The 14,900-nt window shown below is 41.8% G+C and overlaps 1 protein-coding gene across 1 annotated transcript in view; it reads left to right on the top strand.

Moving 5' to 3' along the window:
- The window catches only part of LONP2 (lon peptidase 2, peroxisomal), a 115,722-nt gene that overhangs the window by 89,903 nt on the left and 10,919 nt on the right, over window positions 1-14,900 (top strand). Inside the window, exon 12 of the mRNA XM_032854544.1 lies at window positions 11,085-11,227. Within this exon, the coding sequence (XP_032710435.1) occupies window positions 11,085-11,227 (143 nt within the window). The remainder of the gene's footprint in view (window positions 1-11,084; window positions 11,228-14,900) is intronic.

The following is a 14,900-nucleotide window of genomic DNA, read 5'->3' as shown; positions in this document are numbered from 1 at the left end:
CCTTTTTTTGTAGTGAGTTTTTCCACCTTGTCATTTTATCCAAATAAGACTATATGAATGAGACAGTAAAATACTAAAAGGGTAGCAAAGACCCCAGAAACTAACCAAATCACTAACCAAATCAAAAAAGACCAAAATTGGGAGGAGAAGAAAAGGGGGAAAAAAATATATATATATGTATATATATATTAGACTGGTGACTAGAACAGAGCCACCCATTTGATTTTGGGTGTATTCTGGACTCTTAGAAGAAACTACCTCCCAAAATTTTAATGAAAGAAAACCATATATATATATATAGATATATATATACACACACACACACACACAAATAAGGGTAACACAATGAAGGGATGGAATATGACTGTAAAGATGAAAATTTAAAAATTCTAAAAAAGGAATTGATAAGTTTGTTGGAAAATGAAAAGAGAGAAAGAATGTGATCAGTGATCAGGTTGGAGCTAGAATTAGGATATATTTTGATCAATTAGAAGAAATTATATCCCAAAATTTTAAAGAAAAAAACCCCTATATGTATACAAAAAATAAGGTTAAATACAATGAAGGGATAAAATATGACTATAACAATGAAAATTTAAACAGATTATTTAAAAAAAGATATTAGTAAGATAAAATAGTTCAAAAATGTTAGAAGAGGAAAGAGGAAAAGTTAAAAAAAATAGAATAAGAAAAAAATAAAATTAAAAAAATTTAACTTTGCAAGACTGAAGGATCATCGGGAAAAAGCCATTGAATTCTATTTGTTGCTTTCCCATAGCTGTGGAGTTCTGCAGTTCTCGTTGATGGGTGAACTTGGTCTTGGTTGGATGTTCTTGCTGATCTTCCGGGGAGGGGTCTGTTGCAGTGATTCGCACATGTCTTTGCCGGAGGCGGAATTGCATCACACTTGCCAGGGGCCAGACTAAGTAATCTGATCGGGTTCGCTCTCAGTAGCTTTTGTCCTCTGAACACTTTCCATAGAGCTTTGGAGGACAGGAATGATGATGATGGCCTCCCAATCTCCAGCCCAGAGGAGCCAAGAACTCGGGCCCTCACTCCTCAGTGCGCACTCAGAGAAAAGCAGACAATCCCTCCCGTCTCCCCGGTCTCCGGCCAGGCTCTGTGCTCACCTAGCCTGTGACTGAGCATTTCTATCTCTGGCGCACTGCCCTGTTTGGAGTCTCCAAATCCAGCAGATTCTGGGATCCCGTGCAGATCCGATGCTGCTCTTCCTGGAGGAGGAAGGAGGGGGTCTCTTTGGATCTGCCACTTGTGGGGGTCCCTGCTCTAAGAGCAGTGGCCTGACTGTGCCTTGGATCATGGTTTAAAGTAAGCCCAAGCTGAGAGCCCCCACCTCGGCTCCATCTCTGCAGCCAGCTTCCCTGCTCCAATACCTGGCAGCTCTGCCGCACTCAGACACCTCCGGTCTTTCTGTGACTCTACAGGTCCTGAGACCACTCTGTCCCTATAAGGTTCCACCCCCACTTAGCCTCGGGAGGAACATCCCTCAGTGGAGCAGACTTCTAAAAGTTCTGTTTTTATGCTTTGCTGCTCCACTGCTTGCCAGGAGCCAGCTCCTCCCCCTGCGGTTTATCTTCCCGTTGCTTCAGACATTCTCCAAATGTCCTACCCTCCCAAAAGTGGTTGATTTTCTGTTCCTAGAATTGCTGTCCTCTCTTCTATCTTCTTTTGATTTGGTAGGTGTTCAGAATGTTTTGATAACTATCTAGCTGAAGTCCCAGGACCTAATGCTATTTCAATTTCCTACTCTTCCGCCATCTTGCTTCACTTTTCAAGATCTACCATTTTAATGCAGTCTCTTCTGAAACTTCCATAGTCTCTTTCAGAGATATGGATAAGTTGATCTTCAAATTCATGTGGAATTAAAGTGGGCCCCAGATACCCAGAACAGTCTTAAAAAAGAACAAAGTGGGGGCCACCTGGGTGGCTCAGTGGGTTAAGCCTCTGCCTTCGGCTCGGGTCATGATCTCAGGTTCCTGAGATCGAGCCCCAAATCGGGCTCCCTGCTTAGCGGGGAGCCTGCTTCCCCCTCTGTCTCTGCCTGCTGCTCTGCCTATTTGTGACTTCTCTGTCTGTGTCAAATAAATAAATAAAATCTTAAAAAAAAAAAAAAAAAAGAAGAAGAACAAAGTGGAGGATTCACACCTCCTAACTTTGAATCTTTTATAAAGCTACATTAATTAAGACAGCATGGTACTGACATAAGAACAGATATATAGACCAGTGAATAGAATAGAGAGCACAGAAGTAAAGGCTCGCATATATGGTCAATTAATTTTTATCAGCAGTGCCATTCAGTAAGGAAGGGAAAGCCTTTAAAAAATGGTGCTGGAAAGACTGGATATCCACATGCAAAAGAATGAAGTTGGGCCCTTACAAAATTAAATACATAAATTCAAAATTAAAATAAATACAGGAATTAACTAAACTTTTTTTTTTAAGATTTTATTTATTTGACAGAGAATCACAAGTAGGCAGAGAGGCAGCAGAGAGAGAAGGGGAAACAGGGTCCCCTCTGCGCAGAGAGCCCAATGTGGGGCTTGATCCCAGGACCCTGAGATCATGACCTGAGCTGAAGGTAGAGGCCCAACCCACTGAGCCACCCAGGCGCCCCAGGAATTAACTGAACTTTGATCAGTGACCTAAAATTTAAGAGCTTAAGAATAAAACATTGGGGGAAATCCGTACAACATTAGATTTGGAATGATTTTATGCATATGACACCAAAAGCACAGGCAACAGAAGAAGAAATTAGTTGGACTTCATCAAAATTAAAAACTCTTGTGCATCAGAAGACACTATTAAGAAAGAAAAACTGACAGAATGGAAGAAAATATATGCAAATCATTTATCTGATTAGGGATTGATATCCAGAAATATATAATGAACTCTACAACTTAAACAGCAGAAACAACCCAAATCAAAAATGAATAAAGGACATGAATAAACATTTCAAAGAAGACAGACAACTGGCTACTAAGCACACAGAAAGATGCCTAACATGAGAACCACGGTGAGATACTACTTATTATCTGTAATTTAAAAAATGGAAAATAAAAAGCAGTGCAGATGTGGAGAAACTGATGGGAACATAAAATGGTGCAGCTCCTGTGGAACCCCATTCATCAGTACTTCAGAAAGTTACACAAAGAACCACCATATAACCCAGCACTTTGACTTCTAGGTATATATCCAAGAGTGTGGAAAACAGGGACCCAGACAGATACCAGTGTTCATGACAGCATTCTTCACAAGAGCCAGAAGATGGAATCAACTCAGGTGGCCATGATGAGTGGATAAACAAGCTGTGGTAAACACATGCCATTATGTAGCCGTAGAAAGGAGTGAAAATCTGATAGCTGCTGCAGAATGGCTAGACCTAGAAAACATCGTGCCACGTGAAATCATCCTGACACAGAAGGACAAATATTGTATGGTTCAATGTAATGTGAGCTACCTAGTATAGGTACATTCATAGAGACAGAAAAGTAGAACAGAGGGGAGAGGAGGATGGGCAGTTAGGATTTAATGGCTGCTGAGTTTATGCTGAGATAATGGAAAAGTTGTGGGTATGGATGGTGGTGATGGTTATATCAGCATTGCGAATGTATTTAATTCCACTGAATTGTGTACTCGCAGATCATTAAAATGACCCATACTATGTGATACATATTTTACTGTAATAAAAACACTTTTTAAAAAAATAAGGAAATTTCCCGAAGTCACAGAGCTTACAGGTGGAAAGAGCTGGACCACAAACCCAGGTTCTCTGACGCCAAGGCCTCTTGGAAGTGAGGCAGGTCAACTGTACTTCTACTGGATATTTCTGAGGATCTGCCCAAAGGGAGGAATAATAAAAGTGGGAAGTTTCATATTTTTTTAAAGATTTTATTTATTTAATTGACAGAGATCACAAGTAGGCAGAGAGGCAGGCAGAGAGAGAGGAGGAAGCAGGCTCCCCGCTGAGCAGAGAGCCCGATGTGGGGCTCGATCCCAGGACCCTGAGATCATGACCTGAGCCGAAGGCAGAGGCTTTAACCCACTGAGCCACCCAGGCGCCCCAGGAAGCTTCATATTTTTGTACCTAAAGCAAGTTGATGTATCTGTGTGTGTGTCTGAGGCCCTAAGATCTTCTTAATCTAAACAGATTAGTGGGATGCCTGGGTGGCTTAGTTGGTTTAAGCATCTGCCTTTGACTCAGGTCATGATCCCAGGGTCCGGCGATCAAGTCCTGCTTTGGGTTTGTTGCTCAGCAGGAAGCCTGCTTCTCCCTCTGCCTGCCAATCCCCCTGCTTATGCATGTTCTCTGTCTCTCTTTCTGACAAATAAATAAAACCTTTAAAAATATTTTTAAAAAAATATATATATATGTGTGTGTATATATATATACACACACATATATATATATCTCAGCTACTCATAGTGGTTAAGAGTTGACTGTTGGGAATCTCTGTCACTGCTTAGAAAAAAGTGTTTTTGTACAGTGTTAAAGGATAATAATTTCTTTTTTTTAATATTCTAGAGAGAGAACATGAGCAGGGGGAGGGGCAAAGGGAGAAGAGAATCTCAAGCAGACTCCCTGCTGAGTGTGGACACACACCCCCAACACAAATCTCCATCTCACAGTAAGTGAGATCATGACCTGAGCCAAAATCACAAGTTGGATGCTTAACCGACTGAGCTACCTGGGCACCCCAGGATAATAATTTCTTAACTGCAGAATCATTGCCATCAAACAAGTATAAAATGACCATATATCAAAGATTTTGATTAATTCATTAGTTAATGAGACAACCAGTGAAATGTTACAGTTGGTTCTGCAGGGAATCCAGGAGTACACTCGTATGTAGGCAATCAGGAATGCTGACATAGGCAAAACCAGCTTCATCAGACAGTGAGAGAGGACCATTTGCACCTCTCTTGGACAAAGTTCACTTCTATTTCTACAGACGAGCATCATTTGCATTACTCTCAGTTTCTACAGCTTACAGAATTGAAAAATAGCTGAAAAGCAGTAAGACACAGACCAGCTAAAAAGATACACTGGACACCTAGTTGTCTGTTTTCACTCATCCCCAAGTCTGTCACAGTTTTGGGGTTGTGTTTTGTTGTTGTTGTTGTTTTGACAAAAGTCATAGAAGGGAATCTATGTCTGTAGTACCAATTGATTATTTTCAATTAGGAAAAAATAATCTAATCTCTAAATTTACCACCACGTTGCCTTGTTTTGTCGAGGAACTCTTGAGCTACAGGCAGAATTGGGACAAAGTGTGTCCTTGGTCAGGAGTCACTAATCCTGGTACTGTCTGTAATTTACTGTGTACTTAAGGCAATTGGTTTAACCTCTCTGGGTCTCAGTTTCATTGAGTGAAAAATGGAGGGTTGGGCCAGATCTTTGACTTTCTTCCTGGCTTTTCAAAGTTTTATATATCATGGTTTTATCCTATCCATCTTGAATTCATGATTCTTCCTGAATTCTGCTAAGCCTCAGAATGAGACGCAAACATTCTCAGGGAGCTATTTCAGGGACACTGTATTAATATGACAGAAACAGGTAGTTTTCATTTCTTTGGAGAACTAACCCTGTGTTTTGGGCCTTGGCGATTGCTGGCTGCAGTTAACAGTATTCTGGTACACTCCATCCTTCCCTCCTCTATCCCTACCCCGAGAGCATTAGAAACCAGCTCTTTGTGAAAATGAACACTTTTTCCATTATCGAGATGAAAGTGTTCCTATTACCGTTCTGCCTCAGAGCGTAGCTTTTGAACTCATGAGCTGGCACTCGAGAGTGTAGTGCCTACTTGAAGTTAAGCAGAATATGGAGAATAGTAAGTGACAACTAAAATGTTCTGTCTGGAGTAAAGATGATTATGAATAACCTAGGGCATCTGTGGTTTGGTAGATTTTCATTTCCTCTGCATTCTGGGTAATTGTTGATGTTAGTAACCTTTTTTGTGTTCCTGGCCTCTGCTGCTTTCCATTGGTTGGCTCACCTACCAAGAGATGCTGTTTTCCATGAGATTTATTCAAAAGGCAAGAAACTTTTTTTTTCCTTTAACACAAAGTTCCTGGGTGTTTCCGGAGATATTATACCCCTCTCTTCTACCTCCTTACCTTTCCTCTTAATATCTTCCTTTCTCCCTCCTTCCCACAGAGATTCTTGGGCTCTTGCACCTGCATTCATTTAAGTCATGCTCCTTTGAGAGAGGAAAAGTGGGTGGGAAAGAACACTTGATCGTGTCACTGGGACAGCTGCTCTGGAAAGCCTAATCCTTTCTTATGAGGAGTTCGTAGCTGTAGAGAGTCCTTTCCTAATGGTCAGGGTGATATCAGCTCCAGAGTCGGGCTTAGCCCCCTGAGGGAGGGCACCGCAGCACACGCACACATGTTCTTGTGCTGCCAGGGGGCTGCCGGTGAGCAGAGCGAGCGCAGTGCAGCTTGTGCCCCAGGTGCTGCTTGCTTATCTGCCGCCTTCATGCTGTGAAACTCCTTGGTTGTACCCTGACCATCCTGGCTGCATCCTGAATTCAGTTCTCTTACATAGGCTGACAGATAACACGGATCAAAGAAGACCTGGGAGACCTCTCTGAGCAGAGTGCATCACCAAAAAGAACTTCGGCTCCCTCCCACTTTTAGAACAGTGTTATCTTTGAAGTGAAGAAACAGTTGAAGTGGAGTGAGGTTTGAGCTAGCTTCTCATTTTATTTTTCCGTGGCCTTTCTTTTCAACCTCTGTTGTTGTTTTTTGTTTTTTTTTTTTAAGATTTTATTTATTTATTTATTTGACAAAGAGCGAGCACAAGCAGGGTGAGTGGCAGGCAGAGGGAGAAGAAGAAGCAGGATCTTCGCTGAGCAGGGAGCCAGATGCGGGTCTCAGTCCAAGGACCCTGGGATCATAACCTGAGCCGAAGGTAGACGCTTAACCAACTGAGCCACCCAGGCGCCCCTCAAACTCTGTTTAATAGTACTTTATTACTTTTAAGACTATGCTTCTAGATTATTTGTAAAGGAAATTTGGGTGCATTGAATGTAATAGTAATGTATATTATAACCTAGGGAAGAATCTTGAATTTTGTTATCTTTCTCTTTTTTCTTAGAATTGTTAAATTTATGTGGCTCCCAGCAGTCCTTTGATTGTGGTTGAAGCCCTCTCTCTGGGGCCCTGAGTGGAATTAGGTTGCAGAGGGTAGTTTGTTTTCTTCAGGAAAAGGAGCTATGGAGTAAGATCTGGGAGTTTTAGAGGTCTGTGTGAAATATTTCTCCAACTCTATAATTCACTTCCTCCCATTTATACATATTTTGGCTTTAAACATTGTTAAATTCTCCCAGTGACTCTCTGAAGGTTACTATAATTATTATGGTTTCACAGATTAGAAAAACAGATACAAAGGGGTAAAGTAACTTTCTTCAGGGCCAACTGGGAAGCCAGAGCCAGGATTGGAGACTGTTAGTCATTGACTATTTCACCATGTAATCTTAATCTCATACATAACTCAGGAAATAACTTTAACATTTTGGGCTATATTATTTCATTCATTTCTCACGTGTATTTTTATTATGTTATATTAGTAAAAATCATGCCATGTGAAAGTGTATACCCTCCTCTTTCCTCAAATTGATGTCATTTCAAAAGAATTTTCTCACATTACTTAAAAACACTTGGGAAACAATTTTAGTGACTGCGTCGTATTTTCTTTGATGGCTGTACCACAGTTATTTAACTATGTTCCTAACGTTGAGTGTTTATATTGGGTCTCATTTTTGCTCTTACAGTCAGTCTGCAGCAAGTAGCTTTGTTGTCTGAACTGTTGCCTACACAACAGTCATCTGTACTTCTGATTATGTCCTTAAGGGTAGATTCCTGCAAACTATGACCACTGGGTCTGAGTTTGACTATTTGGGAGGATTTTCTGGAAGATTGAATCACTTTATATTTCCATAAGCTCGGCCTTTGGGAAGATTTCTTCACTATCTTTAACAGTGATCTTTGTCATTTCCTAAACTAGTTTGCTAGAGTTTAATTTGGTAACCAGGAAATGGTATCTTGCTCTTACTATAAGCAACTTTTCTACTTGGTGAAACAGTCCTTTTCATGTGTCCTTTAGTCATCTGAAGAGCCACCGTTTCTGCCCAGGAAAAGGGCACAGATGAGGAAAACTGTGGTTCCAGAGAGAAGCACTTGCGGGACAGAGCTTGTGTTATGTTGGAAGAGGTTGAACTTTCTTTATTGTTGTTGTTTGCCTCGCCTTGAAAAGTCCACCTTACTTGAATGCTACAGTCTGGGGCAGAGCCAGTAGTGAGTCCTTGGGACCCTGCCACTGGCTTCTGTTGGTGCTGATCCCTCTAGCAGATGGGGGAGTGTGGCACTAGAGCTGAGGGCTTGAAAGCTCATGCATAGGACACAGAGGGTTCACCTATAGCTGAGTTTTCATGCCTTGAATGGCATCTTTGTGAAATGATGTCGTTCTGGTTGTTTGAATGAGGAATCGAACTGTGAATTCTCTGAATTCTATTTCCTTACTGTCACTTTGCAGTACATGTAGGACCTTGTGGATGATACTTAAAATCCAGTGCTAGCCTGTCTTTCCCAATTACCTGGCACCATTTTTTTTGGCTTGAGCTTTTCATTCTCTAGGCTCATGTTGTAATGATGGAACATTTTAAAACACAGATTAGTTCTGAGTTTATTGAATTCTTTATAACACTGTTGCTGTGCCTAAAGCCTGATGGAAATGGCCATCTTTTATCTTTTGAGGTCTAGTTGCATTAGAAATAGCTCTCCCTGGTTAAGCATCTGCGTTCTGCTCATGTCATGATCTCATGGTCCTGGGATCTAGTCCCACTTCTGCATTGGGCTCCCTGCTCAGCAGGGAGCCTGCTGCTCACTCTCCCTTTCTGTCTGCCACTCCCCCTGCTTGTGTTCTCTCACTCTCTCAAATAAAAAATAAAATCTTTATAAAAAAAGAAGAAAAAAATGCTGTCCCCACCGCCACTTCCAAAAATGCTGTCCCCACCGCCACTTCCATAGTGCTTAAAGCACTGGGTTCACTACTCCACTTGGAAAGGGATTGGGTGTCCTGAAGCATTAGTTACATAATTGTGGATTGGCTTTCACCCATCCAGCTTGACTTCCTCCTGTGATCATGAATTCCAGGCTAGCAACAGTAATTAGATCTCAGAAAGGCCCATCCAAAGGCACCAGGCCAGAGAGCCTCACAGCCTCTTCTATGCATTAGCTGAAGTTTCAGAGTCATTCGTTTTCAGGGTATGGTAGTAACCTTAGACAGGTAGCACTTTTTTTTTCTGTGCATTAATTTTAATGAAGCAATGACACCTGCTTTCTGTTCGGCTTTGGGATCCACAGGGAGCTCACCTGGCCATTTGGGTGCCTTTCCACCTTTGCTCATTGTTACTGCTTAGATAGACTGCAAAAAGGGCAGCAGGCAGAAAACCCCCATTTCCACAAGCTACTAAGTAACCCAGTGAGAGCTAGATTTAGAGAAGCAGATAAGTGCTGTTAGAAGTTGGAAAGATCAGGGAAGACTTCCTAGAATCCAAACTTTGAAAGATGAAATGACATTACAAAGGAATGACAGTGAGAAGACCTATAATTCAAGACTTAACACTTAAGGTACAACATCATTTTGCAATCCGCAAAGGGTTTTCTCTTTAATTCTCTAAGTCTCACAGGAACTCTGTAGAGATAGTGCAAAATTCAATGCTGGGCAGAGAGTCTGACAGGCAGCAAGTGGCAGAAAATCTGAGCTCTTACCTGGTTTCCATCACCTATCTTTCGTGACTCAGTCTTGAAGAGGAGCCCCATAGAGCCCAGCAGACTAAGAGAGCCATTCACCCAGAAGGTCATAGCAAGGCTGTTCTAGGCAGGGGTCATTTAGGGGACCCCCCCCCAGGTGTTTCCAGTTATCTTTGGAGTCTAAAATGAGGACCTGATATTATAAAACGTGTTCAGGAATCACTTTTGGAAGGAAAGGAGTTAGTGAAAAACAGTTCTTTTAAAACTTGTTGAGATACCAGCATGAGAGAATCGTACCAAAAATAAAACATTGCAAGTTTATCATTATTATATGGTATATATTAATCATTTCTAGAAAGAAGTATATATGTTTTTAAAAAAAGGTAATAAAGATATCTTAAAACATTTCATGAGATAGAACTGGAAGAGTTATGACAAAGCAAAAAGAAAAGCAAAACTAGGAATGAAGATGAATAGAGACAAATATTTCATATGTATTTTAAACCTCTATTCATTTTAGGTTTCTGGCTACGAGGCTTAAGTAACATTTTTCTTTCCTCAAACTGGAAGTACAGAGACCAGCAGAAAGGTGGTCTGATAGGTGAGCCGGCTCCTCTCCTCGTATGTGGAGGCTCAAACCTCGTATGTGTAGGCTCTGACAGGTCATCAGCAACCAGGGCTCTTAGGCAGGTCAAGGAAATAGTGTATTATTAAAGGGGGTCTCGGACCAGGCCTCATATGCTTTTACCCTGGCACTGCCAGTTATGCTTGTGTTTATTGGAAAATGATAACCATACGAGCATTGCTTATATGGGTATCCATTGTATCCAAGTTCTTGCTGCCTGTCAGGAAATGGGACACCTGATGGGACCCCTCTGAAGAGAGAGTTGTAAGCTTTGTGTTCCATTGCTCTGACAGAATTATACAAGGTAATCTATTTCAGGTGACCCTTCAGTATCTGCCCTCTAAGGTTGAGCAGGACCAGGCATTGTTCACAGCTTAAGAATATAAGGGTTAAAAAAGACAGGCAAGATCGTGTCTTGCTGGAGCTTATGTGCAGTGGGAGGGGGAGACAACAAACAAGTAAGAATAAATGAACAAGACGGTGCATTATATCACCCTTTGGGGGCTCTTGGAAGATAGAAACTCTCCTGAGTTCCACAGATCACAAGGTAAATTTTTGTGCCTGAATAAACATACAAAGGTGACTGATATGTTCAAGCCTGCTGTGCTTCTGTTTGATGTATATTATTAATGAATTTTCAAACCTGCCAATTTCTGAGAATTCTAAACACATTTTTCTCTCTTAGGTTGCAGAGAACACATCCTGGAAGATGCAAAACCTGAATCTATCAGCGATACTCCGGACTTAGCCCTACCACCTGAAATGCCGATTTTGATTGATTTCCATGCTCTGAAAGACATCCTTGGGCCCCCGATGTATGAAATGGAGGTGACTATTCTCATTTCTTTGTTTATGGCCTCCAATTTACTCTGATCGCTGCTTTACAGATTGAAGGAGAGTCAGAACTGGGTGGTTTGGGAAGCTGAATTTTGTCGGGAGATTGGAAACTTGTTTTCTGCAAGGTATTGAATTTTAGTGCCCAGTGTGATAATAAGTAAGGCTTTTGCAGAGAGCCAGAGACCTGGCCTCATCCTCTTCTGGAAACTCAGTCTGATCTTATTCTCTTGTTCTCCAGTTCCATTCTAGAACAGGGTCTCTGACTTTCCTCCTTAGAAATTCTGTATTCCCATTAATTCCTAATTACAGAATTTTTGTGTGTGCTCTCTGAGTCTTGGGGGACAGTGGCAAGAAAGAAACCTAAGTATAAAATATCTGCAAACATGAGCCTAGCTTTAACTTCTGACTGCCCTATTGCAGACCAAGATTGCATCTTTGGAAATCTGTCATTTCATTGCTAATAGCTCCTTGGGTTAAAGCCATGCAGCCCTATTTCCTTTTTACTCCCCGTCCCTCACGACAGAATGTCCAGTCAGAAAGGCCTAAGCCCCAGGACTTAGTTGAGGCAGCCGGATGGAAAAAGGTATTGAGTCTGTGTCTGCTGAGGCATTTTGATACATTCCATAGGATTCTTCTATGAGCTAGCATGGGTCAGTGACTAGAAAAAATTTTTGTTACACTACTGAACATAGCATCTTCCTTCAGAAGCTTTACCATCACCTCCTATCAGTGTAAGAAAAAAATGATTTTCAGAAGAATAAGTCTGATAAATTATAAATTATACAGAAGATAATCTCTCCCTCTGACATTCAAAATCACTACCAGTAGATGTGGTTTTCCTCAAGTCTTAAAATTGTGGAGAGGAAAAATGGTCCCAAACCAATCTTGTTTATCTGTTTATACTCTGAGCTGGTCATTAAAGCTAATGAGCCTCTCTACAGAACTCTGTTACAAGAATAGAACTTGTTTACTCCCAACAGTGAATCTGGTCCTGAACAGTAGAATCAGACAAATTGGTTATTTGAATTCTTAAGATGTCATGGATTTAAATTTTGAAGTGTTGTTAAGAAATGGGGCAAAACTTTTCCTTGCTTGAGAAAGTGAGCAAAACTTGCTTTTCTGTTCTATAAGAATGCAGTGGTTTTGAGAGTGAAGAAGAAAACAGGTTCTGACTCCTGCATTTCCAGGGGGCTATTTCGCTAAGCTTTCCAGAACGGCACGTTCCAGCAGTTCTTTGGGAATTCAAATTAGAACAGCAGATGACAACCAAAGATTGATGCATGTTTCTGTTGCATATACCCCTTCTCTCCCAGTCATTTCTGCTGCTTTTAGATTTGGAAGCATTGTTGACATTCTTAGAGCTTTGGCCAAAAGAATGAGAAACGAGAAATTTTGTAAACACTGCTTAACAGCTCTGTTTGATATCATTGGAGAAACTCATTTTCCTTTAGGCATCTGAGCACTTTTTGCCAACATGAATCTGAAAGGTAGAGTCTAGTAGCCTTTTGCCTTTTATAGATAGCATCTTAGAATAGAAGGTCTCGTGTTTGGGAGTTTGGAATATTTTGTTCATCTTTTCCACACTTGAGAGAATTCACCCTGTAGCCTAGGGTTTCGGTCTCTATCTCCAGTGGTCTGATGAACCATCAGCCCCGAGCTGCTTGACCACCCTCGCCTGAGCTTTGGCATCTCTGAGAAACATTTCTGTATCGTCTGACTGTCCCTGAGGGCCATCACTGTGCTGGAGTCTTCCATTTTATATCCAGGAAGAAGCTTGAAGAGATTAAATGAGTCCTGCAAATTCATATAAGGTGCAAATAGTGAAGCCAGTATTCAGGCTCAGACCAGGTGATGGCAAGTCAGTATTCTTTCTCCTCTTCTCCAATACCCTGTTCGACCAAGCTAATTCCTTCCCTTCCCTGCAAAAAAGGGAGTGGCTTAAAGGATGGCAGTTTAAAAAAAAAAAAAGACATCTGCTCTACGTCAGATTCATATTTGTACTCTTACCAGCATAGTGCTATTCTTTGGAATGGGAGAAGTCGGCCTGGGATTCTTGGCCACTTTGTGTGTGTATCTGTTAGGTATCAGGCACCATGGAAGACCCTCTAACAAGTGACACATCCTTGAATTTTTAGTCATGGCAGCTTTACAAGAACAGATGAGGAAACAGGCTTAGAACATTTCAATAACTTGCAAGAAGACACAGCTTTTGCCAGAATGGAGATACGGTTCAAGCCTGACTGACTCCACAGCTGTAATCTGTTTCTCATGTGAGGCAGATAAAGCGCTGGCACACCTGGGTCTCCATTCTCAGGCTCCATGGCCAACCTTCATCGCTCTTCTGTGCTCCTGGGTAAAAAGTCTGGAGAGAAATTGTACTAGGAATGTTGGAGTACGTGTTGAAGTGATTGAGGTTGTAAGGCCCCTTTTTTGGCTTAAATGCCTATATTCTCCATAAAGGTAAAAGTCTTGGGTCTGTCATTTCCTCTAGAAAGAGTTTCATTCACTCAGTAGATACGTATTAGAGATCTGCAGGCCACACAGTAGTAAACAGGCAAGGTATGATCTCTCCCTTCAGGATGCTTACTTCCATAGAGAAAATAATTTTAGCATATAACTGTAAGTTGAGATTGCTGCTATAAGGAAGACAAGCAGGTGGCACTGAGATTGGGGGGATCACTGCCCCGGCGCCATCTGAGACATTGTTTAGAGATAGACTTGGGCTTGCTGACAGTTTACATACGGGGACCAAAGGAAACAGTTATTAGAAGGAACTTCTGCGTTTCTGGAGGGAGCAACAGGATTTTCGTGTGGCAGTACCATTTACTTACTGGGAAAGACTGCGATGGTGAACATACTAAGTTTGAACCATTTGAGGCACATGAAAGGAGATGTGGACACGTAGGCCTGTGACCCAGAAGTGAGGTCCAAGGTGGAGGCATGAATTGTCAGAAGACAGAGGATATTTCAAGTCCCAGAGATGTGGAGGTCACCAGAGGAGAAAGCATACACAGAAGAGCTGGTAGCCTGAGGGAGGCCCTGAAAAATGCCAACATTCAGGGTCATGGAGAAGAAGAGGAGCTCTCAGAAAAAGAGAAAGTTGAAAGTGACAAGCAGGCAGCTGGAGGGAAACAGGTTTTATGCTGCCATGAGAGCAAAGAGGGAAACCCTCTAGAATGTGTTTGCTGTTTGTATATTCGCTTCGATAGTGTGGAGGTCAGTGACCTTTGAGAGGGGAGTTGCGGGCATGGGAGATTTGGGGATGTGTGGAAGAAAGAATGGGAGGTGAGGAAACAGTGTGTAGGCTCCTCTTTTCAGAAGTTGGCTGTGAATGATTGCAAAGAAATGAGGTGGCTGGAAGGGAGTGTGGGGACTGCAGGGAGAATGTTTGCAAGTGGAGGTCTGTGTGCTCATCACAACAGTCCAGTAGAGAGTGGGACGGATGTTGCTGGAGAAACAGTGGGAACAAAGTCTTTGGGCAGGTGAGTTGGGATGGGATCCACAGTGTGCAGGGATGAAGTCTTGTGCAACAGAGAATACCCTTTGTGGGGTATAATGAGGAAAGGGGCAAGAATAGTGAGTTATTTACAAGAAAATGATTATAATGATGGAACAAAGGCTTGTTCTTTGCTCTGGGAGAGAAGTGAAGCCAGGACAGAGCAGG

This window comes from Lontra canadensis, unplaced genomic scaffold, assembly GCF_010015895.1.
Source record: "Lontra canadensis isolate GAN:19392208 unplaced genomic scaffold, GSC_riverotter_1.0 scaffold8, whole genome shotgun sequence".
In the NCBI taxonomy this organism is placed as follows: Eukaryota; Metazoa; Chordata; class Mammalia; order Carnivora; family Mustelidae; genus Lontra; species Lontra canadensis.
The sequence above is the reverse complement of the archived record's forward strand: the minus strand, read 5'-3'. Positions and strand labels throughout refer to the sequence as shown.